The sequence below is a fragment of the Caretta caretta genome, chromosome 1, assembly GCF_965140235.1.
Source record: "Caretta caretta isolate rCarCar2 chromosome 1, rCarCar1.hap1, whole genome shotgun sequence".
NCBI lineage: Eukaryota > Metazoa > Chordata > Testudines > Cheloniidae > Caretta > Caretta caretta.
In genome coordinates, this window is record NC_134206.1 from 299,869,685 (window position 1) to 299,896,532 (window position 26,848).

Genomic DNA, 26,848 nt, shown 5'->3' on the forward strand with positions numbered 1-26,848 from the left:
GTTTCCCATCTTTCAGTTACTGATCCATGAGAGGACCTTCCCTCTTATCCTATGGCTACTTAGTTTCCTTATAGCCTTTGGTGAGGGACCTTGTTAAAGTCTTTCTGAAAATCCCAGTACACTATATTGACTAGATCACCCTTACCACGTGCTTGCTGTCTCCCTCAAAGAATTCTAATAGATTGGTGAGGCATGACTTCCCTTTACAATAGTTGTGCTGACTCTTCCCCAAACTGTGTTTATCAAGGTGTCTGATAATTCTGTTTTTTACTATTTTTTCTACCAATTTGCCCAGTGCTGAAGTTAGGCTCACTACCCCGTAATTGCCAGGATCTCCTCTGGAGACTTTAAAAAAATCTGTGTTATATTAGTTACCTTCCAGTTATCTGGTACAGAGGCTGATTTCAATGATAGATTATATACTATAGTTAGTACTTCTGCAATTTCATATTTGAGTTCCTTCAGAACTCTTGGATGTATACCATCTGGTCCTAGTGACTTATTATTGTTTAGTTTGTCAATTTGTTCTAAAACTATTTCTATAGACACATCAAATTGGGACAGTACTTTGTCACCCAAAAAGAACAGCCCACAACCTGTGCAGTGAAGACTGATGCAAAAAATTCATTTAGCTTTTCTCAACACCCTTGTCTTCCTTGAATGCTTTTTTAACACAGTGGTTCTCAATTAGGGGTAAACATACTGCAGAGGGTACATCAACTCATCTGTATATTTGCCTAGTTTTACAACAGGCTACATAAAAAACACTAACGAAGTCAGTACAAACTGAAATTTCATACAAATAAGGACTTGTTTTATACTGCTCTATATGCTATACACTGAAATGTAAGTACAATATTTATATTCCAATTGTTTTATTTTATAATTATATGGTAAAATGAGAAAGTAAGCAATTTTTCAGTAATAGTGTACTATGACACTTTTGCATTGTTATGTCTGATTTTGTAAACAAGCAGTTTTAAGTGGGGTGAAATTTGAGTTAGGCAAGACAAATCAGACTCCTGAAAGGGGTGCAGTATGCTGGAAAGGTTGAGGACTGCTATTTTTAACACCTTTGTCACCTCGTGGCCCCACTGCCTGTTTGGCAGGCTTCCTGATTCTAATGTTCTTAAATATAATTTTACTGTTAATTTTTGCATCCTTAGGAAGTTGCTTCTCAAATTCTTACTATTACATTTTACTTGCCAGAGTTTACTTGTCAGAAATACTTCCTATTTTCCTCATTAGGATTTGACTTCCAAATTTTACAGAATGGCTTTTTGCTACAAATGGCCTCCATTAATCTGCTGTTCAGCCATGGTGGTATTTTTTTGATCCTTTTACTGTCTTTTTTATTTGGGGGTACACATTTAGTCAGAGCCTCTATTATAGTGTTTTGATGTAGTCTCCACGCTGCTTACAGGAATGTTAACCTTGTGACTGCTCTCTTTAATTTCTGCCTAACTTATATCCTCATTCTTGTATAGTGCCTCCTTTTAAAGTTAAATGTTATCATGGGGGGGAGGGATAGCTCAGTGGTTTGAGCATTGGTTGTGAGTTCAAACCCTGAGGGGACCATTTAGGGATCTGGGGCAAAAATTGGGGATTGATTCTGCTTTGAGCAGGGTGTTAGACTAGATGACCTCCTGAGGTCCCTTCCAACCCTGATATTCTATGATTCTACGGTGTTTTTTTTTTTTTATTTCCTTCCTCTACAGGGATGCTAAATTTAATATGGTCACTATTACTGAGCAGTTCAGCTATAGTTACCTCTTGGACCAGATCCTCTGCTCCACTGAGGATGCAATCAAGAGAACTGCCTCTCTGCTTGTGGGTTCCAGCACTAGCTGATCCAAGAAGCAGTCATTCATAGTGTCTAGAAATTTTATCACGCCCCAAGGCGATATATACCCAGCCAATAGGATAGTTGAAATCACCCATCATTATTGAATTTTCTGGTTTTGTAACCTCTCTAACCTCACTTAGCATTTCAAAATCATTGTCACCATCCCGCCAGGTGGTCAGTAGCATATTCTTGCTGTTATACTCTTATTATTCAAGCATGAAATTTCTACCTATAGAGCATCTAATATACAATTTGATTCATTTTAGATTTTCACATTATTTTACTCTATGCTGTCATATAGTGTCACCCCCCACCAGTGTGACCTACTCTGTCATTCCTACATATTTCATACTCTGTTATTGTTATGTCCCATTGATTATCCTCATTCCGTCAAGTTTCCACAATGCCATTTAATGTCAGGTACTCAAGTTCTTCTATCTTAGTACGTAGACTTCTAGCATTTGTATATGGGCACTTGTACATTTTGCCAATATTTAGCTGCTTGCCTTTATGTGTTACATTTAAATGGGGCTCTTTTACATTTGACTGTTCCTCACTAGCTTCTATTTGTGCTTTCCCAATTTCTTTCCTATCCTACATATTCGGATATAGAGTTCCCCCTTTAAAAATATTCATCTTGAAGGGATGCTTCTGCCCAAATCATGTGCTCTTCTGCATCTGTCAGCTTTTCCCCAGCTTTTAGTTTAAAAAATCCTCTACATCACCTTTTTAATTTTATGTGCCAGCAGATTGGTTCCATTTGGTTTTGTATATCCTCCTGTACAAGCTACTCCTGCTCAAAAGAGTTCCCCAAATCCCAATAAACTCAAATCCATCCTCCCTTTGCTATTTTCTCTTCCATGCATTTAGACCTTGCAGTTCTTCCTGTCTTACTGGTCAAGCACATGGAACTGGAAGCATTTCAGAGAATGCTATGGGGAGATTTGACGTAAAACTTCTGTTCAGATCCGTTTTAATACCTGGACCAGCATGACTCTGACAAACTGATATACACTTATTAGAAACCATGTAGGAATGAACAGGCAATGATTTTATCAATCTCAGCTAAGCAATCTTCTGCTTCCAAGGAAATACAGAAACGAACAACATCCTTATTGCTGGTGTAGTGGCTAGAACAAGGCACTAGGAATATATGCTCCTGAGCTCTGCACAGCTCTACCTGTCAGTGATTTGCTGTTTGGCCTCACTCAAGTCTCCAACTTCTTTGTCCATCTATGAAATGTACAGAGTGACACTTACCTACCTCAGAGGGATGACTATGAGGATAAATTGTTTGTAGATCACTTCGAGATCCCCGGATGAAAAAACACCACGAAAGTGCAAAAGTATTATTATTATTATAATAACTGGAAACATACGAAGCTCTTAAAGTGGTAGAATCCACTGATGTTTTACTTTTCCACTACATTGCTATAATGTCTTCTATTCGATTATAGTTAAGTTCCTAGGGCAGCAGTTTGTTAACTTGCTTAAAAACAGGTTATAAACATTGTATGCCATCATTTATATTTATGCCATCATTAGAAAAAAATGACCTATCATCGGAACTGGCCCTCTCAGAATTGCCATCTCTCTCATGATAGGGATCTACTGTATCTATAGAGAGTAAGCTTTTATTCCATACTGCTGAGGATTCATAAATGTCTGTACTTTTAACCTTGTTTTGTTGTGTAAGTGTGTGGTGTTAGGTGATAATACATTGTATTTAATTGGAATGTGTTTCTAACAGGAGCTTGCATTTGTATACTTCACATGCCCAACTCCCACTAAAGTCAAGACCTATATACAAAGGTTTTGGAGGTACACTAAATTTCTCCTTGTTATAACACTGTTGTACTTCAGCAGTGTTCCAGCATGAGTGAATTTGTCCCTATGTCTTTTTCTCTGGTTCCTAATGTTATCATACCTTAATCAAAGGGGTTCAATCCTTTCATTGATACCATCTTCTAGTTGGTGCTAAGCAAAATGTAGCAATGGCTACAAAAAAGCCCATGTAAAGTTCTTCTGTTGTTTCACCAAAGCATAAAAAGATTGACTAGATATTTAAGATATCAAGTTAGAAGAGGAAGACAGGAATAAATATTCTACAGACTTCATGGGGGAGAAAGGAAACCTTCTTGCTTCCTTATCCCTTTTCTTGCCTCCAGAGTTTTTGTTACTATAGTAAAAATTAAAGCATTTCTTAGGTTCTTTCACAGCAGCCACTCAATGCATCTGATGAAGTGAGCTGTATAGCTCACGAAAGCTTATGCTCAAATAAATTTGTTAGTCTCTAAGATGCCACAAGTACTTCTTTTCTTTTTGTGAATATAGACTAACACAGCTGCTACTCTGAAACCTCTCTCTTTTTTGAGTTTCTACAATCTTTGGGAATAGCTTTTGTGACAGAAAGGTAACCCAGGGCTTTGTGTGATTTCCAACTAATATCTCCTGAGATGCACACTAGAAGTAACTGCTTGAGTACCAGATGCCTATTCCCTCTCAAGTCAGGCTTGGGATTAACAGTCAGTACCATTCCTTGAACAATCAAACCTCAAACCTGTACTATCAAGTCACACTTCCTGAGCACAGGAACTTACTTAGCATGACTTGTCCTTACACCACAGCAGCTCATCCATAGGGCATTCCTCATTCCCCTTACCTCAAAGGCAGAAGTGATTGAGTAGTTTTACTAGATAGCAGTTGGTATACATGTCATTCCTGCTCACTCAAGCAGTTGTAGAGCAGGGGCTGGAGGAGTGGGCTTTAACTAAATAATTTTCAGGAGAAACTTGGAAGAACAATTCAAACTGACAGGAATTGCATGCAATACAATCCTGACTAACTGTGACGGGGGTTGAGAGCTTTCCAGCTCTCGCAACTATCATCCACCCACCTGATTATTATAGCCAACATTCATTCATTCCTCTATAAAAATGAGAGGTTAGATTGGGAGAAGTTTTATGCATTAGCATTTGATCTCCTAAAGTGTCTTGCTGCAAGATACTCTTAGTTGTCCAACAACAAAATGAAAAGTTCTAGGAAAGTCAATACATTGTTAAACCCAAGATGAACGTGGCCCAATGTTTTCATATGAAAAGCTTCATTTCAGCCTTCCCACACAGCTTTGTGCTATTCTCACATTCCTGACATTTGTCCTATGTGAATATCTTGATGCTCTAAACTGGTATTGACTTTTGGTGAACACCAAGAAGTATTGTGGAATCAGTGAAGGGTAGAAAAAGATAGGCCAAGAAGTAAAACATAGGATGCCAGAATTAGTGGAATACATAAGAATAAAGTGAGAAGGTTGGTTGTTTGGTTTTTGTTTGTTCTCTTTCTTCAATTTAGTGAGTACAGTGTCAAAGCACTTGAAAAATCAAATCTGTACCACCCAATTAGGGCCTGATTCTGGAGTCACATTTCCTTGCAAACCTCACCCCCCCACTAATTTCACTGGGCGTTATATACGTATACAAATACAGAGATTGAATATATGTAAGAACTTTCCTTTACCATAACTAAATCCATTCCTATCTGAGAGCTATTTATATTATGTTACACACCTTCAAATAATAAATAATTGTTTACATTTATAGATCTTAACAGATGCCAACATGAATGAAGGGCCATATACATCCAGCACCCTGAAAAGCATCTGTGAGAAAGGAAAATAACCAACCAGTGTAAAGAAAACTGCACAATTTGGAGGAGGAAAGAGTAACAAGATGGAAACTTTGGCCAAGGACAACATGACAAAATCTGACTTATACAAAAAGAGCCCAGACATATTTAATATCAACTCAGAATCTAAGTGTTTACATTCTGTCCTGAAAGACTCACACACAGACTGCATGGAAGTCAATGTAGAGCTGAGTCCTGCTGGGATCTGAATCCAGTGGTTTCCAGCTACATATATGAAGAGGTTAACACAGTTTTTAAAAAAGGGGTGGGGAATGCATCAATTTTGGCAGCTAACATCACAGGTGTGAATGTGATACAGTTGTGACAGGATGCAGCAAAAAAAATAGAATGGAGGTTAGTACAGAAACGTAGCTGAAAGGGGTCCATGGCTCCATGCAGTAGGCCACACCAACAGCACATTATTGCATTTGTCATGTGCAGAGCTGGGGAAGGGCACAATCCCAGGGTTGCTCAACTTAATTTCTAACAAAATGATGAATCTGACCAGAATGAAAACTGATGCAATTTGTTGTAAAAACAAACAAAAATGACACCTCCATGGGATGTTCACCACATTAATTATGAAATCTCATGACATTTCCAACATTTAAAAAGATTTTAAAGCATTTCAAAAGAGATAATATAAAAATATATTATCTCTCTCTCTTTCCCCTGAAGATGAGAGGAAATGTTCTCCTTATTCCTCTCCCTCTTAGAAGAGAGAGGAGACAAGGTTGTAGAGGTTTTCCCCCTAATCCCCTTTCCCCCTGAAGTGGGGGTGCAGGCCAGGAGACAGAGCCAGTAAGAGAGCTGGGGGGGGGGGAATCTCAACCCAAGGAGAGATATTACTTTAAAACACAAGAGGCAATTATGGGATTCCTGGCTGGGACACCTTTTCTTCCCGCATCAGGTGCCATTGGAAAAGTGTGACTGTTCCAGGAATTTCACAGTTTAGGCACCAGCCTCTCATATTTTTTATCAGGTTGGAGAATGTGAAATGGAAGTACTCACTCCATCAGTCTGAGAGATGAGTTCCACAAGCCTGAGAGAGAAAGAGGATAAGGCGCTGCTCCTACTTTAACTATTGCCTAGGTATTGCAAACATATATATAACATATAAGCATATACCATTAAGTCACCCCTCTGGCTTGATTTCCCTTCAAATTCCAGGTACCACTGTTACTTTAGTCCACTATCATCTATTTTCCAAGTTTAGCCCCTGCCGTTAAGAATAAGATCCTTTAGGCCAATTATGACAGCTTCATGAGCAACTCATCAAGGCTGAAAGGATGATATTTACTAATGAGTAGGGTTTTTCTTTAAACTTAAAAAATGGTAACATAACAAAACAAGCGTTTTATGAACAGTTCAAGCATGCCTTCCCATTCTTCAATGTATTTAACAGTAAGATAACAAGGAGTAGATGCAACAAAAGACTAGAGAAGTTGGTCCTCCCATAATCATTACGACTTGGCAGCATGTTGGGGCAATGGCTCAGTTTATTTACCAGGAATTCTTAAAAAATAAAGAGAGCTAGTATATCAAACTCTAAAAAACAGTAAGAACATGAGTCAAGCAAACAGTTAGCATTCTAACTAGGTCTCCCATGAAAGTCAAGTGAACCACACTGGAGTAAACAGAAGGTCTTATACTACAATTAGTCATTTAAATGTTTTTGAAGTGTTTAAATCATTTAATCTTGGTCAACACACCTATCCTAAGTTCTGTAGCAACAAACAACTATATTTAAAAATATAGGTAAAGAATAACCTGAGTTATTCTTTCTGCTGAGTGTGAAGTGGCTGGGATGAGAATCAACACCTACAAATCAGAGGTCATGGTCTTCTCCCAAAAGAAAGTGGACTGCTCTTTCTAGGTGAGGGGGTGTCATAAATATAAAGGGAAGGGTAACCACCTTTAAATCGCTCCTGGCCAGAGGAAAAACCCTTTCACCTGTAAAGGGTTAAGAAGCTAAGATAACCTTGCTGGCACCTGACCAAAATGACCAATGAGGAGACAAGATACTTTCAAAGCTGGAGGGCGGGGGGAGGAGGGGGAACAAAGGGTCTGTCTGTCTGTGTGACGCTTTTGCCGGGAACAGATCAGGAATGCAGCTCAGAACTCCTGTAAAAAGTTAGTAAGTAATCTAGCTAGAAATGCATTAGATTTTCTTTTGTTTAATGGCTGGTGAAATAGCTGTGCTGAATGGAATGTATATTCCTGTATTTGTGTCTTTCTGTAACTTAAGGTTTTGCCTAGAGGGATTCTCTATGTTTTGAATCTGATTACCCTGTAAGACATTTACCATCCTGATTTTACAGAGGTGATTCTTTTACCTTTTCTTTAATTAAAATTCTTCTTTTAAGAACCTGATTGCTTTTTCATTGTTCTTAAGATCCAAGGGTTTGGGTCTGTGTTCACCTGTACAAATTGGTGAGGATTTTTATCAAACCTTCCCCAGGAAAGGGGGTGTAGGGCTTGGGGGGATATTTGGGGAGGAAGACGTCTCCAAGTGGGCTCTTTCCCTGTTCTTTGTTTAACACGCTTGGTGGTGGCAGCATAGGGTTCAAGGACAAGGCAAAGTTTGTACCTTGGAAAATTTTTTAACCTAAGCTGGTAAAAATAAGCTTAGGGGGTCTTTCATGCAGGTCCCCACATCTGTACCCTAGAGTTCAGAGTGGGGAAGGAACCTTAACAGCTGCCAGTAGTGGATGAATTCAGTTATCAAGTATCTGGGGATCTTGTTCATGAGTGATGGCAAGCAGAACGTGAGATCAGTTGACAGATTGGTAGGGCAGTGGCAATGATGCGGGCACTGTAAAGATCCATGGTGGTGAAGCGGGAACTGAGTCCTCAGATGAAGCTCTCCGTTTACAGGTCACTCTATATCCCCATCTTCACCTATGGCATGAACTTTGGGTAATGACTGAAAGGACAAGATCACAAGTACAGACAGCAGAAATGAGATTTCTCTGCAGGGGGGCTGGGTTTACTTTCTGAGATAGAGTGAGGAGCTAGGCTATATCAGAGGGCCTCAGAATAGAGCCGCAACTCCTCAGGATCTAGAGGAGCAAGTTTAGATGGTTTGGGCACCTGATAAGGATGCCCCCTGGGAGGCTTCTGTTGGAACGATACCGGACATGTCCCACTGGGTGTAGGCCCTGCGGCCAACCCAAGACACACTAGAGGGATTACGTCTCTTGGCTGGCCTGGGAACGATGGGGAATCCCCCATGAGGAGCTGGAACCTATTGCAGAGGAAAAGGAGGTCTGGTCCTCCCTACTCTCCATGCTACCACTACGACCCTCACGAGGAAAAGCAGCATAAAGGAAAATGAAGAAGAAAGAAGAATAATTTAAGTTGATGCAATGTCAACATCAAAGCTTTGCCCAAATCACAAAACTGAGTTACTTACAACTCAATCCACAACCTCAGAAAAAGACTTGGCACAGAGATAGGCTTGCTGTGGTCTCTAAAGGTCAACAAATGCAGACCATGTTAGATAATATAAGTCAAATAAGCTTTCAAAACTGAGAACCCTCCACTGACAATGTCCAATCCACAGACCAACATATTTTGGCAACATCATATATGGGATCCTATTAAATCTGAACTGTCTAAAGTATCATAAAGCATGAAGAGCAAGGCAAATTCTAAGATACTCAGAACTCATACCATACAGACCATTACCAATCAAAAACATATTGACTTATTCATAGAAATAAACTCTGATGTATGTGACTAATATACTCCCTGAATAAAGATAGGTTTCAGAGTAGCAGCCGTGTTAGTCTGTATTCGCAAAAAGAAAAGGAGTACTTGTGGCACCTTAGCGACTAACAAATTTATTTGAGCATAAGCTTTCATAAGCTACAGCTCACTTCATCGGATGCAATCGGCTGTAGCTCACGAAAGCTTATGCTCAAATAAATTGGTTAGTCTCTAAGGTGCCACAAGTACTCCTTTTCTTTTTCCCTGAATAAAGTACCATTAAAAAGTGAATGGGTGCATTCTGCACTAGCTAATGTTTCTAAGAAGTTTTTCAGGGAATTCCATGCAGTCGTTCAGCATGGAGGGTGACAAGGGCACTGGTGATTGTTGTCAAGCCTGTGTTTGAAGACGTTCACAGCTTCCTTTGTCAAGAGCAGATGAAAAATTAGCTTTGTTCCCTGCCTCTATTTGGGATTCAGCAATATGACCTCAAAGTTGCTACACTGAGTATAAAGAAAGCAGGTGAACTTTCTCAACCAAGGGGATATCACTTCTGCATTTCCTCTGGCTGTCTTCTATAGCCTACCAATATTCTCTATTACCTAGGCTGTGTTTCAGACAGTTGGCTCGCAACTAAGCCCTAATCACTGGACCTAGACATTCGGAAATCATCCAAGTCCAATAACTAGAGATGTATGATTACGTGTCATCAGCATTATGAAGGTTCTCAATCCCAAACTCTCTCATGAACTGCCCTAAAGATTTTACAATAGACTGAACAGCTGGTGTCAATGAATAGAACTTTGTGATTCACAACATTACCATTCCCTTGGGGCAGATGAGCAATAGCTGAACACGACTCTCTGAGTCCTGTCTGAGAAAAGAGCGGAGACACTCAAACATACCTCTATCTTTCCTTGAAAAAAGAAAAGGAGTTCTTGTGGCACCTTAGAGACTAACCAATTTATTTGAGCATGAGCTTTCATGAGCTACAGCTCACTTCATCAGATGTATACCGTGGAAACTGCAGCAGACTTTATATACACACAGAGAATATGAAACAATACCTCCTCCCACCCCACTGTCCTGCTGGTAATAGCTTATCTAAAGTGATCAACAGGTGGGCCATTTCCAGCACAAATCCAGGTTTTCTCACCCTCCACCCCCCCACACAAATTCACTCTCCTGCTGGTGCTAGCCCATCCAAAGTGACAACTCTTTACATAATCAAGTCGGGCTATTTCCTGCATAGATCCAGGTTTTCTCACATCACCCCCACCCCCATACACACACAAACTCACTCTCCTGCTGGTAATAGCTCATCTAAACTGACCACTCTCCAAGTTTAAATCCAAGTTAAACCAGAACATCTGGGGGGGGGGGTAGGAAAAAACAAGAGGAAACAGGCTACCTTGCATAATGACTTAGCCACTCCCAGTCTCTATTTAAGCCTAAATTAATAGTATCCAATTTGCAAATGAATTCCAATACCACACAACAGAACCACTAACCCAGGAACTTATCCTTGCAACAAAGCCCGTTGCCAATTGTGCCCACATATCTATTCAGGGGACACCATCACAGGGCCTAATAACATCAGCCACGCTATCAGAGGCTCGTTCACCTGCACATCCACCAATGTGATATATGCCATCATGTGCCAGCAATGCCCCTCTGCCATGTACATTGGTCAAACTGGACAGTCTCTACGTAAAAGAATAAATGGACACAAATCAGATGTCAAGAATTATAACATTCATAAACTAGTCGGAGAACACTTCAATCTCTCTGGTCACGCAATCACAGACATGAAGGTCGCTATCTTAAAACAAAAAAACTTCAAATCCAGACTCCAGCGAGAAACTGCTGAATTGGAATTCATTTGCAAATTGGATACTATTAATTTAGGCTTAAATAGAGACTGGGAGTGGCTAAGTCATTAAGCAAGGTAGCCTGTTTCCTCTTGTTTTTTCCTACCCCCCCCCCCAGATGTTCTGGTTTAACTTGGATTTAAACTTGGAGAGTGGTCAGTTTAGATGAGCTATTACCAGCAGGAGAGTGAGTTTGTGTGTGTATGGGGGTGGGGGGGATGTGAGAAAACCTGGATCTATGCAGGAAATAGCCCGACTTGATTATGTAAAGAGTTGTCACTTTGGATGGGCTAGCACCAGCAGGAGAGTGAATTTGTGTGGGGGGGTGGAGGGTGAGAAAACCTGGATTTGTGCTGGAAATGGCCCACCTGTTGATCACTTTAGATAAGCTATTACCAGCAGGACAGTGGGGTGGGAGGAGGTATTGTTTCATATTCTCTGTGTGTATATAAAGTCTGCTGCAGTTTCCACGGTATACATCTGATGAAGTGAGCTGTAGCTCACGAAAGCTCATGCTCAAATAAATTGGTTAGTCTCTAAGGTGCCACAAGAACTCCTTTTCTTTTTGCGAATACAGACTAACACGGCTGTTCCTCTGAAACCTTTCCTTGAAAAGGTATTCAGGCATGTCAACAACATCTCACTGTCAACAGTACCAGTGACAGCTGATACACCTAAAAAAATCACTATGGCCTCTTGATCTCATGAAATTTCAGGAAAAGGGTATTGACATATATATATATATTTGCTATACTTGGTGACGTTATTAACAAAGCAAGAGATAGGAGTCTACTAGTAATAGGTATAATAAAACATATTAATTAATGCAGTTAATAAATAGAAATAAGTGCTCAATCTACAGTAGAGTCTCATTTGCCTCTTTCAAAGGCATAATCAATTGAAGGGCACATTCTTCTTCTCTTTGTTCTTTCCCATCAATTTTAATGGGTGCAGAACATCAGTCACACAAAATGTAATGGGACAAGAAGATGGATGAGTACATTTGAAGCTGCTAGTCACAGGACAGAAAACATCCTGATGAAGTGACACTGGTAGCACAGAGTTCAACAATGGAGCCTGGACAATATTTAGTAAGTGAAACTACAGTGCTACATATTTGGTATTCTCACTGGACAAAATCCATTCCCTGCCCTATTCATCACATTTCTATAGGTCAGAATTTCAAAGGAATTTTCCCACTGAACATGACCAAATGACATTTTTAATTCAAGGAAAAGAGTAAAACTGGGGACAAAGAGGTCATTTGGAGATAAATGGAAAAGAGCTTTTGAATTAACAACTTAAAACTCCGTCACCAAAAAGACTTTGAAATGGTTTAATAACTATAGAACTCACAGAAATAAGTAGATTCGTATATGCCCTGTGCTAATATACTATATATAATCAAACTTCACAACTAACAGAAAACTGCCTTTTTATGCTATTACTTGAAGAAAGTGAAGCAAAAACAATAAATATATATTTATAAATAGCTCTATGCTGAAAGATCTCTGGGTAACTTATAATAAAATACACAGTTAAAAAGGCAATATAATACAATACACAAATAAAAAGGCAACATGGCCCATTAGTAATCTGAGATAAGATATGGGGCAATTGCCAAAGCAAAATTCCCATTACACCCAACCTCCAAACATAAAATGAAAGTCACTCTTCCAACACATACAAAACATTTTTGGTTTTACGCATGTGTAGGATTTCATACAACAATTTATACCCTTCTTGAATATGTAATGAGATTTACATTCTGAAGTGCCATTCCACCTTTACCTTTATAAACAACTGCTGAATTATGCTACAATGTTGTGTTTCTTCTTATAATAATTATTTGATGATGCTCCTGTGTCTGCACTGTCTGATATCCAGTGTAGTTACTGGATTTGATACCATCTACCTATCTACTGTCTGCTCCATGATGATAAAAGTAGCCAGTGAGACTGGAGCTCTCTGTCCTAAACTAATGATTTTCTAATTTTTCAGTTTATAAAAATATGCCATTCATATTATTTCAGGATACTTGTACAATACTATATTCAAAAACCAATAGTAACATTTAGATGATCAGCGTTAACTAAGGCCCCCGTCCTACAAGTTGTTTGGCATGGACAGATCCTGTGCTTACATAGAGCCCCACTGATTCCAGTGGGGCTGTGTATGGGTGCACCAGTCCACCCATAGCTGAGTCCACCCAGCTTGCAGTTACTTCACAACTATATGATTATGTATCTTCATTTAGTCCATCAGGCAAAGGTATTGAATTGCAAGGGATAGGATTTCTCCATCAATGTCCCATAACTCAGGAACTCAAGTCCTCTTCTAGATATATCTATGGCATTGTTTTGGATAAGGTTTTTGGTTTTGTTTCTTTTTTATTAATACTTTGTTGGAAGCATACAGCTGTATATATTTACACACACACACACACTTTTTATCATACAGTATATTCTGTCCTTCCCACTCACATTATGTGAGAAGAGAATTCTAGTCTCCACATAAAAATCTCCACAAGAAATGAAGCTTTGTAGCAATAAACAAAACCTCAGTAACAAGTAAAAAATAATAGTTTTACAATTGCACTGTACAAGCAGTAAGTCAGACCAATTGCAAGTAGAGCAGTGTGGAGGACAGAAATTCTACTTTAAAAAAGATTTTGAGATATCACAATTTGACTTCATTCTAAACTGAAAGAAATTCTGAAAATTTTGAAATTCTCAGTAAGGAAAATTCATGCCAAGCGGGATTTTATAAGTACACAGACAGACATCAACCAAGTGGCAAGTAGGAAAGACAGAATATAGGTGCTGTGCTCTAATCCCTAGAATTGACTCCCCCTACCTACAAGAAAAAACAACTTTAAAAAGTCAGTTTTTAAAGCCTATTTAGTTTGACCAAGTCTATTTAAGTAAATTCTAAGCAAGCAACTTCCTCAGATATAGCTAGAAATATGTAACAGGCTTTCTGTGATCATATTTTTTACAGTAAATATGCTGCTACACTGTTGTGAGGCAGTGCTGCTGTGAAGAGAATTATTCAGAGTTAAATTCTAGCTTTGTTCAATTTAAGTGACAGGAAATAGAACTCCTACACATTTTTTTTGCTGAACCCTTAAAAATCTCCAAGGAAAGTCTTGAACTATTCAAAAAAGTCAAGCATCCAGAGGAAATTCTTAGTTAAACCGATTTGCAATCAGCAGTTTCACAATCATTTTCTTTCTAACTGAATATCAAAAACAACAGAGCAAACAGAAGGCAAAAATCAACAAATCCAATATGACCCACCAGTATTATTATATGTATTCATTCTGATAATGTCCTATGAGTCATGACAATCCTCCCAATTCTCAAACAGTCTAGCCTAAAATTTCTCTTGTTTCACACTCCCTCATACTAAAAATTGGCTATTACAACATTCTTTTTAAATCATAAAAATCTAAGAAAGTTAGATAGGAGCTGACAAATAAATATCCAGCAAGGAATATTATCCTCAAACTATTTGGGAACTCTGAGCCAGCAGGAGGACACCAAGTGTTCATAATGTTGAGCAGATGGTACTTTCAAAATGTTTAGAAAGAGGGTCCTGGCCCTGCATTAGAATTACCAAAGAGTGGCAATGGAGAAGAAGCAGAGGAGGTACTTACAAGCAGGATGGAGATCTGAATGGCAAACTCCAGGGTGAATAAAAATCAATGATTTTTTTAAATTTAAATCAGATTTTTTGAGAAAATGCTTTTTGAGGAAAAAACCTTTCTAAAGAGAGTTTTAATTAAGATACATTATAGCTCAAAGATATCTCATCATGGAATAGGGATTATAAATTCTAATTCTATAGTATGAGACAATATACTCAGGTAATGTTTAAGAAAAGTTTTGTAAATGAGTTCCAACAGTTCATGGATTAGGGATCCAAATTTTACGGGATTCTAGGGGCTTCTGTATAGATTATTTAGGTTAATCTTTCTATCTACCCAATGGGACTCAGTGCTCAGTCTAGAAGATAACCATCAGAGATGCTTAGTTTTGCAGTTCTCAAACTGCGGATTTGTGTTTCCAGAGGTAACATGCTTGTTAACAGCAAAAATGTTTTTAAAATAAATAAATATATAGAGGTGAGAAATAACAGACCTCAACCCTATTGTCCTCTACAAATTTGTGTACACAGAGTCAGTCCCTTACCTCTCTCTAAAAGTGCAAAGTTTCAAAAAGTTCAATGAATAGAAGAATGTTGGGGCGGAATAGATCTGGACAAGGAGAAGAAATCTGGAGAGAAATGCGAGAAGGGAAGGACAGGCAGTAGAAACAAAAGTGAAACTATTTGAGCAGCATATTCCAGAAGTCTTGAGGTCTTTCTGAGTGTAGCCTTCATTGATTTGAGATCTACCATGCCATTCTCTCACTAGAAGGGAAAACCTATAATGGCAGCAGGCAGTAAAAGAGACACAGTTTGGGAATATTTTAATGAAGTTCCTCTATCTGTGGGTAAGACAGGCATGTGTGCAAACTGCAAACAAGAAATACAAGGCCTGGTTGCCAGAATGAAACAACATCTTGAGAAGTGTTCCCGTTCTCAGGAGAAAGCTGCGTTGAAGAGGATGAAAGGAACATGTCTGAACATGCAGGATCTTCAGGTTGTTCAACATTTTTATTTCATACTTCTTTCTTAAGGACTGCCTGTCTTCCTTCTGGACTATTCTTGAATTCTCATGTTTGAGCAAAAAATATAGTTGTGACTCTATGGTACTATCATTTTAGATACAGTTGTGATAAAAAATAAATAGCTGAAATAGGCTGATCTTCCTTTTACAATTTCACCTTTAAAGTAGTACTGAGTGTCAGTGAATGCAATGAGTAATACTAAATGAGCAGTATAGTAATAATAACTGCATTGATTTATTTTGTTTAGGAGAATCCATTCTCAACATACAGGATTCTGAAGACTATCCACCTTCAAGATCACCATCATTTTCTATAGTTTCAGAGTTATCTGCCAATGATAGTGTTTCAGTCATATCATGTATGTCACATAGCCACAGCAAAAAGAAAAAGAAAATCTCCATCATCCAGAAACAACCACAGATAAGTCTGTGATAAGAACCATCAGATTACAAAAAGAGGTAATTGATGGCAAAAATTGCCCAGTTTGTTTATGCAACAAACTCTCCTTTCCATATGATTGAGAACCCACACTTCATTAACACGGTTCAGTCATTAAGACCAGGATACAGTCCACCCAACAGAGCAGATGTCGCATGCAAATTGCTGGATAAAGTGTATGAAAGAGAAATTGAGTAGTGTGCAAAAGGTCTAGAAGGTAAAATAATTAACCTGAGTCTTGGCGGGTGAAGCAATGTCCACAATGATCCTGTTGTATGTGCTTGTGTGATAACAGAAGAAGGGAATGTCTTCAGGTATGTTAGCAACAAGAAGAAAGTCAAGGAAAGTGTGGGCCCCTTACTGAATGAGGGAGGCAACCTAGTGACAGAGGATGTGGAAAAAGCTAATGTACTCAATGCTTTTTATGCCTCTGTCTTCACGAAAAAGGTCAGCTCCCAGACTACTGCACTGGGCAACACAGCATGGGGAGGAGGTGACCAGCCCTCTGTGGAGAAAGAAGTGGTTCTGGACTATTTAGAAAAGCTGGACGTGCACAAGTCCATGGGGCTGGATGCGTTGCACCTAAGAGTGCTAAAGGAGTTGGCGGATGTGATTGCAGAGCCATTGGCCATTATCTTTGAAAACTCATGGCGATCCAGGGAAGTCCCAGACGACTGGAAAAAGGGCTAATGTAGTGCCCATCTTTAAAAAAGGGAAGGAGGAGGATCCTGGGAACTACAGGCCAGTCAGCCTCACCTCAGTCCCCGGAAAAATCATGGAGGAGGTCCTCAAGGAATCAATTCTGAAGCACTTAGAGGAGAGGAAAGTGATCAGGAACAGTCAGCATGGATTCACCAAGGGCAAGTCATGCCTGACTAATCTAATTGCCTTCTATGATGAGATAACTGGCTCTGTGGATGAAGGGAAAGCAGTGGATGTGTTGTTCCTTGACTTTAGCAAAGCTTTTGACAGTGTCTCCCACAGTATTCTTGCCAGCAAGTTAAAGAAGTATGGGCTGGATGAATGGACTATAAGGTGGATAGAAAGCTGGCTAGATTGTCGGGCTCAACAGTAGTGATCAATGGCTCCATGTCTAGTTGGCAGCCGGTATCAAGTGGAGTGCCCCAAGGGTCGATTCTGGGGCCGGTTTTGTTCAATATCTTCAAAAATGATCTGGAGGATGGTGTGGATTGCACCCTCAGCAAGTTTGCAGATGACACTAAACTGGGAGGAGAGGTAGATACGCTGGAGGGTAGGGATAGGATACAGAGGGACCTAGACAAATTGGAGGATTGGGCCAAAAGAAATCTGATGAGGTTCAACAAGGACAAGTGCAGAGTCCTGCATTTAGGAGGAAGAATCCCATGCACCGCTACAGATTAGGGACCGAATGGCTCGGCAGCAGTTCTGCAGAAAAGGACCTACGGGTTACAGTGGACAAGAAGCTGGATATGAGTCAACAGTGCCAAGAAGGCCAATGGCATTTTGGGATGTATAAGTAGGGGCATTGCCAGCAGATCGAGGGACGTGATCGTTCCCCTCTATTCGACACTGGTGAGGCCTCATCTGGAGTACTGTGTCCAGTTTTGGGCCCCACACTACAAGAAGGATGTGGAAAAATTAGAAAGAGTCCAGCGGAGGGCAACAAAAATGATTAGGGGACTGGAACAAATGAGTTATGAGGAGAGGCTGAGGGAACTGGGGATGTTTAGTCTACAGAAGAGAAGAATAAGGGGGGATTTGTTAGCTGCTTTCAACTACCTGAAAGGGGGCTCCAAAGAGGATGGCTCTAGACTGTTCTCAGTGGTAGCAGATGACAGAACAAGGAGTAATGGTCTCAAGTTGCAGTGGGGGAGATTTAGGTTGGATATTAGGAAAAACTTTTCACTAGGAGGATGGTGAAACACTGGAATGTGTTACCTAGGGAGGTGGAATCTCCTTCTTTAGAAGTTTTTAAGGTCAGGCTTGACAAAGCCCTGGCTGGGATGATTTAATTGGGGATCGGTCCTGCTTTGAGCAGGGGGTTGGACTAGATGACCTCCTGAGGTCCCTTCCAACCCTGATATTCTATGTTTCTATGATTCCTTACAGAAACAATTGATACATCAGGAAATGCACACACTGCAAAATACTTTAAAAAGTAGCACTAAAAGCTATAACAAATTGTGGGAAAAAATTCAAATGTCTAGTACGCAGCTTGGTAATAGACAATGCTGCAAATGTATCCAAGATGAGAAGAAATTATTTAGAAGAGAGTGAAGAAAGTCCCAAGCTAATAACATACGGTTGCAGTGCTCATTTGATGCACCTCCTAGCCAAAGACTTCAGTGTTCCAGAAATAAAGGCTAATGTTGTTGAAATTGCAAAACACTTCCGTTAACAACCACTTTGCAGCAGCTGCTCTGAAAAAATGGGAGTAACCAAGCTCACTCTCCCACAAGTCATGCGATGGAACTCAGTAGTGAACTATCAAGAACTGGCCTAATCTGATGACAGTTTGTGAACAAAATCATGAAAAAATAGATGGCACTGTCACAGCCAAAGTTCTCAGCATTGGGCTTAAGAGAAATGTTGAACACATGCTGAGTACCCTGAAGCCTATTTCTGTAGCCTTGAACAAAATGCAGGGAAATAGCTGTTTTATTGCTGATCCTGTTGAAATTTGGAAGGAACTGAGTGAAATCTTAAAAAGAAAAATACGCAATGACAGAGTTAAATTACAAGCATTAAAAAAACGAATGGGACAAGCACTATCGCCAGCTCATTTTCTTGCAAATATTCGCAATACTTGGTACTAGTACCAAACCTTAACTACTGAAGAAGAGAATTTGGCTATGACATGGACATCCAGCAATCATCCCTCCATAATGGCAACTATAATAAACTTCAGAGCTTAGGGTGAATCATTCAAAAATATGTTTGCTGATGATGTTTTAAAGAAAGTCACACCAATGAATTGGTGGATGTCACTTAAGCACTTGGATTCAGAGACTCTTGAAGTGATAATCTCACTTTTAACAGCAGTAGCTTCTTCTGCTGGTGTAGAAAGAATATTAAATCGAGTCTTCTTGACTAGTGATTTAAATCATATCCACCCTGGCAAACTCCTCATGTGTTTTCAGGTGGCAAGAGTATCAAAAAAATCAGTCTGACCAGAATATCGCCAAGTATAATGGATCGGGGGATGGCTCAGGAAGGAAAAACCCTAACCCTGTTTTAGTCTCTAAACAAACCCAAACTTTTCTTAGGCCAGAATTAGCAGATTTCATATTGTAAAATCAAGATGAGGCCCACCCTGCACTCATTTCACATCATGACAACATCCCAGAAGAGCTTACGCACTGAAAACCCACCCACGGAAAATGAGACGGTTTCTATGTAGCAAGCTGCCAGTTCTGGGGCCCTCTATTGAACACCCTGGTATTCAAATGGATGTAAAGGTACAATCCAATCTTTCAAATATCTCAAAGGATATTGAAAGTTACATAAAAATCAGAATTTTGGATGAATGAAAGTGAAAATTCTATACTAATTTTGGAAACTGAGGCTAGAAGCAAACTTTGGATAATCAGGGTTCAGAGGACTTAAATGTTTACAAGCTGGCTCTACTACCCTCTATCTAAAATGAAATATAAAATGTAAATGTGTAACCATCCACATTGCCCCCTCCAATATTGAACTACTTCCCTATTACTCATAGGTAGGGCCTCACCATATGCACAGTCCATTTTGGTCAATTCCACTGTCATAGGATTTAAAAAATCATAAATTTAATGATTATTTAACACTATTTAAATTTGCAATTTCATGGTGTTGTAATTGTAGGGAAACAGGTAGGGACTAGCCTGCCTTAGCCGGACAGCACCACTGATGGGATTTTTAACAGCCGCCCCGAACACCAGCTCCACACTCCCACTGGCTGGTTCCTGGCCAATGGGAGCTGGAGGGGGTGGTGCTTGCATGCCTCTGCCTAGGAGCTGGACCTGCTGCTGGCTGCTTCCGAGGCGCAGCACGGTCCACGGTGCCAGGACAGGCAGGAAGCCTGCCTTAGCACCCCAGCTGCTCCGCTGACTGGGAGCCGCCCGAGATAAGCCTGCGCCCCAACCCTACGCCCCAATCCCCTGCCCCAACCCTGAGTCCCCCGAAATCCAGAGCCGCTGGCCCCACCCCAGAGACTGCAACCCCAGCCCAGAGCCCTGACCCCGTCCCCACCCCAACCCCCTGTCCCAGCCCTGAGCCCCCCAAACCCAGAGCCCCCTCATGCACCCCAAACCCCTTGTCCCCAGCCCCACCCCAGAGCCTGCAGCCCAGAGCCCTGACTACCTCCCGCACCCAAACTCCCTGCCCCAGCTAAGAGCCCCCACCCACATGCTGAACCCCTCATTCCTGGCCCCACCCCAAAGCCCTCACACCCACACCCCAGCCCAGAGTTCCTCCCACACCTCAAGCCCCTCATCCCCAGCTCCGTTGTATTGTGCGAATCAACAATTTTCTTCAACTGATTCGTGAGAAAAAAAGTTTGAAAACCACTCTTCTGGTGAATGGGGTACTGGGCTGGAACTCAGTAAGCCTTCTCCCACTCACTTGCTGTGTGGCTTTAGGTAGATCATTTCACCTCTTTTATGCCTCGGTTTCCCACTCTCATCCTTTGTCTCTTTTATATTTAGGTTGTAAGTTCTTCAAGGCAGGGACTGTCTCTTATGTGGTTACAGAGTCTAGTACAATGATCTTGTCTGAAGATCTAGGTGTTATTTTTAATACCAGTATTGATTTCAATGAACCCTGGATGAGGAGCAGCCATAGAGATCAACACGCTGACCGAGGATCATAGAGCCCTGTGTCCTCCTGTTCCACCCACTCTTGCCCCTGGCATACTCCTCTCTGCCCCTACATTATTCTGGAGGAATCCTCATCAGCCCCCTAGGGCTGATAATTGCTCACAATCACCCACTATGACTTATATCACCTATCCAATGTAGCGTTCTTTGCTGTAATTCCTTGGCTCGGGAAGTGTAGGTATATATTTAATTAGCTCAAAACTGTTTGTATAATGCACAGAAGATGTGAAACACTAATTGAAAAAGTATTAATGCGAAGGACTGTAAATTTGAAATTACCACAGTACTTCGATTTCTATACTTGTATGGATGTGCAGAGGAGGACTCAGAGTTATAATTTTAGTCTGATAGGTACTTAAAGTGAGAGAGCTGAGGAGTTCTGATACCCTGAGGGTAGGTGAAGAGGCACTTAAAGTCATAAAGTCTCCAGCACTCAGTCATATCTTACATATTAATTCTTGGAAATTCTGTGTTTGACTTTTTGTTTTTAATCCTGATCTATATGTGTAAGGTGCAGTTACCAAAATAAAATGTTCTTGCATAAATAAATGCTGTACTCTGATTGAGTATCCTCATCCTGAGACCAACTATCTCATTGTGAACCTGAAGCAGTCTGGAAAATGGAAAAAAAATATAAATATTCTAATGATGTCTTTATTTCCCATCAGCCCTGCTACACTAATCTCTCCAGAGCTAAATTTGACCTCACTACAAACAGCAGTAAAATAACATGCCTCATTGTGTTTGCATGGATTTCCTCAGCAAACACACTTTTCTTTGTTTACTGTATCTATAAATATGGTTGTGCACACACAACCCACGTTAGCAGGTAGTCCAGCATCTGAAAGGTGAGGTACAATCGTAGGATTGCTTTCCTTATATGAATATAAATTGACCTAGCTGATCCACATATGTCAGTGAGACACTGTTCATCCTCAATCAGTTCATGTCCCTGACAGACTAACTTGTTCCAAGCTCTTCCACAATTGTGCAGATGAAGAGACCAGGTCTAGGAATTACAAGATTGTACAATTAAAAAGGATTTTGCAAGTCAAGTATTAATGTCTGTGTAGGCTTGTTTTAATAGATCAATTACTCCAGCATCTAGTTTTAAGTCAGTATGTAAACAGGATGTTATGGTAGCTGTTGCTAGAAGTTCCTAACCGGAACATCTGGGCAAAAACATGCTCACTGCCATGTGGGCACCAAATTGCATAAATACTGGATCAAAGATAGAAACCAGTTTGCAAATCCATACAGAACCAGGCATGGTTTCATAAGACACTTACTGCTCTCCTTCAATACCTTAGCAGTGATATTTCTCCAACAATTCAGGATGCAAAGCTGGGGGCTGACTGCTCATTACTCCCATCAAAAACTCACTCAAACTCTTCTAGGTATTCCATCTTATCTGGCAAATGCCAGAGTAAAAGTAAAAGCCTTAGTTCTTTTCCCATTTCTGTCATTAATGACCACAAACACTGCAACTCAACAGCAGAATAGATACTACATAAATAAAGGGAAGGATTCCTCTCGAATCCCTTAACAAAACCCAGCCACTTTGTCTTGTTTAAGATTGTGTTAGTATTTACTACTACTGAATGTCACTGCAAGAAAGATTTTGAAAATGCACTAGCTCTAAAATAGATGTAGCCTTCTTCCTTATATACCTACAGTCATCATTTAAGAAAGCTCTGGTCTCTTTTACAGCACAATCTGAATTCCTTATTCCTCAGCACTGTAAAGCAGGGTGAGACCTACTGCATTCTCTATCTTACACTTTCAGATCAGTCTGGCAATTCAGAGCTGTGGAGAGTATGGAAAAAATGTTGCTTTGCTTTTCCCTGTACTGTAGCTGTCAGGAAAACATAATGATAAAATTATGATTAACTACTGAGCTAAAGGAAAGTGTTCCACCTAGAGACCATCTTCATGAGTCAAAGCAGCTGACAGGTTATCTGCAAATGGATATTATTTTAGGATTGAATATGGTTGCTAGTTTGTGGTAAAAAATGAAGCAGAGGTATTGCCATCAATGGTAATTAACAATGTTAATCTTCTTTTTCCTCTCTATGGTGATAAAAAGAGTCATTTTTATATTTAATTAATGCAGAGGATCATTTTGGAAACTGGCTAATGAGGCTCTGATCACATTACCATGAAAATGCGCATTACCATTGCAACTGAGGAGGCTGTTTCATGAGTAGAGAATCTACTTTGTAATTAGCCCACTGTGAAATGAATCACGTCAAGAAAAACTCTGAGGGAAGCAGTAGGCAATGGGCACTTAGCTACCGCTGTGCCAATAGACCACCAACATTCTAAGCTGTTTTCTTCTCAATATTGCCTGTCATCAGCATTGCAGTCCAAAACTGTAAGTGTTCAGCCTCTGTCAAAAGCAATGTGTCAGACAGAGCTTGGACAAATTATAGAGAAGGAGAGAACAGATGCTAAAAGGCACTAAACTTTAATTTGCCAGATTTTGAAATTCCAAAAGCAAACAAACAAAAAGCCTCAAATCAAATACTGACTCAACAGTATTTGTGCAAAATTATGAGATATTATATTAAGTGCTAATTTCTTCTTTTTTCCCTTCCTCTGAACAAGCTGGAAACATGTTAACAGCACACTGCTACGCTAATATTCCTGCTGCTGGGACAGACGCAGATAACTACAGGGTATTAAGATCTCTGCCTAGTGGTAAAGAGAAATAACACAAAGAACGTATAAACAAGAGCTGAGATAAACATCATTCCTTGAAACTATTCCACTTCAAAAAATACAAATGAACTATTTTAAACCAAATCAGTATTTTAAATTATTCAGAAAATCAAACACACTTTTTGGCCATCACAGACATGACATAAAACTTTCTTCCATTAGTTAGAAATACCTGAGATCATGGACATACTAAATCCCAGCATTTGCAGAGGCATCAGTGTAACACTGACTTGAAATCACAATCCTATTACCAAAGCAAAGGGCTTCCTTAAAACATTACAGATATGATTCAATGAGACTGCTGTTATATGACTGACATCTTGGCAGAAGATGCACAAAAATGTTAAAAGAATCCCACAGGAAGTCATCTGAAGGGGGAGTGGCAAAGAAACAAAAAACAACAGTCACCCAAAAATAATTAAAAAAACCAAAAAATGAACAACTTCACTAACAATTTGCACAGGGGGAAAAAAAGAGCATTTCTTTTTACTTACTATCTTTAAAGGAGTACAATTTCTTACTCTGGAGTCACTGGCAATATCCTCTGCACTCACCTGTGAAACTTCATAGAGGAGTTTGTAGTGTTCCTCTCTCTTCTGAAAAGTGCACAGATTGCAGCCCATTCTAATAAGCAAAGCAAGAGCAAAGCTTCTAATTTCCCCAGAACTGAAAGGCAAATGCACTGACAGGGAATCACCCTCCAGACTTGACTACTGTTTTTCATCAGTCACTCCAGCACAGAAACACAGACACACCACTGTTAGCTGGAAGCACAAGCCAGGGTAGTGTGTAGCAGCATGCTCTTCTTCCCTTTCCCTAAGTATCTTACACTCACATATACACACAGAGTTTCGACTCAGTTCATGGCAACACTCCCCCTGTGTCTGCATCAGTGCACATGACTACACAGATTCTAACTCATGAATATTAATAGAGACTCATTGATTATTTATGACAGAATGTGTTAGCAGGGTGGGGTGTCATAGCTGCTGTTGATGACAGATGAATATTCACTAATTAAGAAGCAAATGTAGTGTGGTTAAACAAAATTCACTTGTGTCAATACTATCGCTGTTTATTAAGGTTAGAGAGATTAAGAAAGAGCAATGCACACTTGCCCTTTAATTTTATCAGTGATCATGAGACTAATTCATGAGTAAGAATTTCTGAGGCACAAAGTTAATTCCTACCTTAGGTCTCCACCTTGTGCAACAGGAATGACTAAATTTATTTTAAAAATATTTGCTATGCATTTTAAAGAGTGATTGTGATAACTTATGTTGTTGAATATCTAAAGCAAAAAAGGAAGGAGAGAAAACAAACCCATATGGCTGTAATGCTTCATTCACTTTTGATATTGCCAAATCTAATTGAAATGCCAGCATTAAGACAAGAAGAAAGGATACCGTAACTGCGAGTCTATAATGTGTGGGTGTGATTACATAATGAGTGTAGATACTATGTATATATGATTATACACATGGTGTATATATGTACACACAGAGTGGTCACATGAAATTTATAGTCACACTTTGTACACTTACCATGTACATACACAGTTAAATAGCAATTATAGTAAACTTTATCAACCCCAATTTTTTAGGAAAATGAATAGATATACCCTCTTGGACTTTTAAAAATTCAAAAGCTTCTATTATATCATGCCATCGTGTCTAATTTTACTGTTTGCAAATTAGATTTTAATAGCTCTACAATTCTCAGTGAGTAGATAAAGGCAAGGAGCCATTTAAAATTAAACCTACATGTTAAATGCTACAGGCAATGGAACTCACATATTTAGTTTCATGTGCTCACTAATTCCTGTATTTTACAGCATGTAATCAGTAAGTTTCTTAAAGATAGAAATCCTGACTGTAGCAAACCGAGTCTCCTTTAAAAAATAATAATAACCAAGATTTCTTTTATTTCTACTCTGCCTCATTTAGAACCTCCACTAATTAAGAATTATGTCCTTTTTCCAAAGCATCTTTAAACTATACAGGATAGCAGGTGGACTCCAAAGCAAAAATAATTACTCTGAAACCAATGAAACCAGTATAGTTAAGATTGACATTAACCCTGAAGATTTTTAATGGCTAATCTCTGATGTAAAGCCACTTTTTTGGGGTACAGTTTCCTAAAAGTGCTTTGTCAAATATTTAAAATCAATAACAGGAAATGATTCTAATGAGTACTAATTGTTAACAAATTGGCTTTGCATCTAGCAGCACCTCAAACACCACCAACGCAGAGTAGTAAGTAGATCAACAATCATCTGCTGCTTATCAGTCCTTCCCCTTGGGATGTAATAATCCGATTTTCTGGGCCTTAATTTTACCTAACAGGCTGGATAAAAGCCAAGCAGAGAGACCAACATGAAAACAGCATCATTATTGTGAACACTGAAAAGTTTGCTAGAACCTCTATGTGAATTATAGGTGAGCTGATACTACATCTTGATTAAATTTAACATTTTAAAATAAATGCATGGTGCCGGGAGAGAGCAAATCATGATCATTTGTGGAGCAGATACTTCTTACACTAGCTACGTGCATTGCCATGCAACACGACTGCCATATCTATTTTCAAGCAGAGGTGGGCCCAAGCTGTCAAGTTTGGAGGTGAGCTTTCACAAAATTTCAGGTGTTTGGGGATGGGCTCCTCTTTGTTAGCAAGCATCAGCTTCTCCCCATCTCTACTGACACCCATGGAATGCTCTTCGTGCTGAGAGGTTCCTTTACATGAAGCAAACATCAAGTCTTTGAAGGTTTCTACATTGCAGAGCTGTAGAAGAATTGTCAGAAGTGTAAATTCTGAACTTAAGAAAGTCAGATCAAGGAAGTAGATAATAGTCATTCAAGGACAACCATGCTATCTTTCACTGAAACCGTTTTCTTCTTCTTCAGCCGCCATAACTTCTTCCCGTGATATATACAGGTTCTGAAAACTAAACAGTAATATAATGATAAAAGAAGCCATGATTTACCCGGGTTTATTTTTTTAATCCCTTGCAAATACTATTGTTGTTTTAACACATTGCTACAGGATTTCTTTTTTGTACTGTAG

The 26,848-nt window shown here is 39.6% G+C and overlaps 1 protein-coding gene across 3 annotated transcripts in view; it reads right to left on the reverse strand.

Annotated features, from left to right (window-relative positions):
• Positions 1–26,848, reverse strand: part of PDZRN4 (PDZ domain containing ring finger 4) — a 391,453-nt gene that overhangs the window by 151,258 nt on the left and 213,347 nt on the right. The window contains exon 1 of one of the 3 annotated variants that reach the window (XM_048836020.2): positions 24,337–24,659. The exons of the other annotated variants lie outside the window; for them this stretch is intronic. Coding sequence (XP_048691977.1) covers positions 24,337–24,405 — 69 coding nt within the window. The 5' untranslated portion in view covers positions 24,406–24,659. Of the gene's footprint in view, positions 1–24,336; positions 24,660–26,848 lie in introns of those variants that run through there. 3 annotated transcript variants of the gene reach the window in all.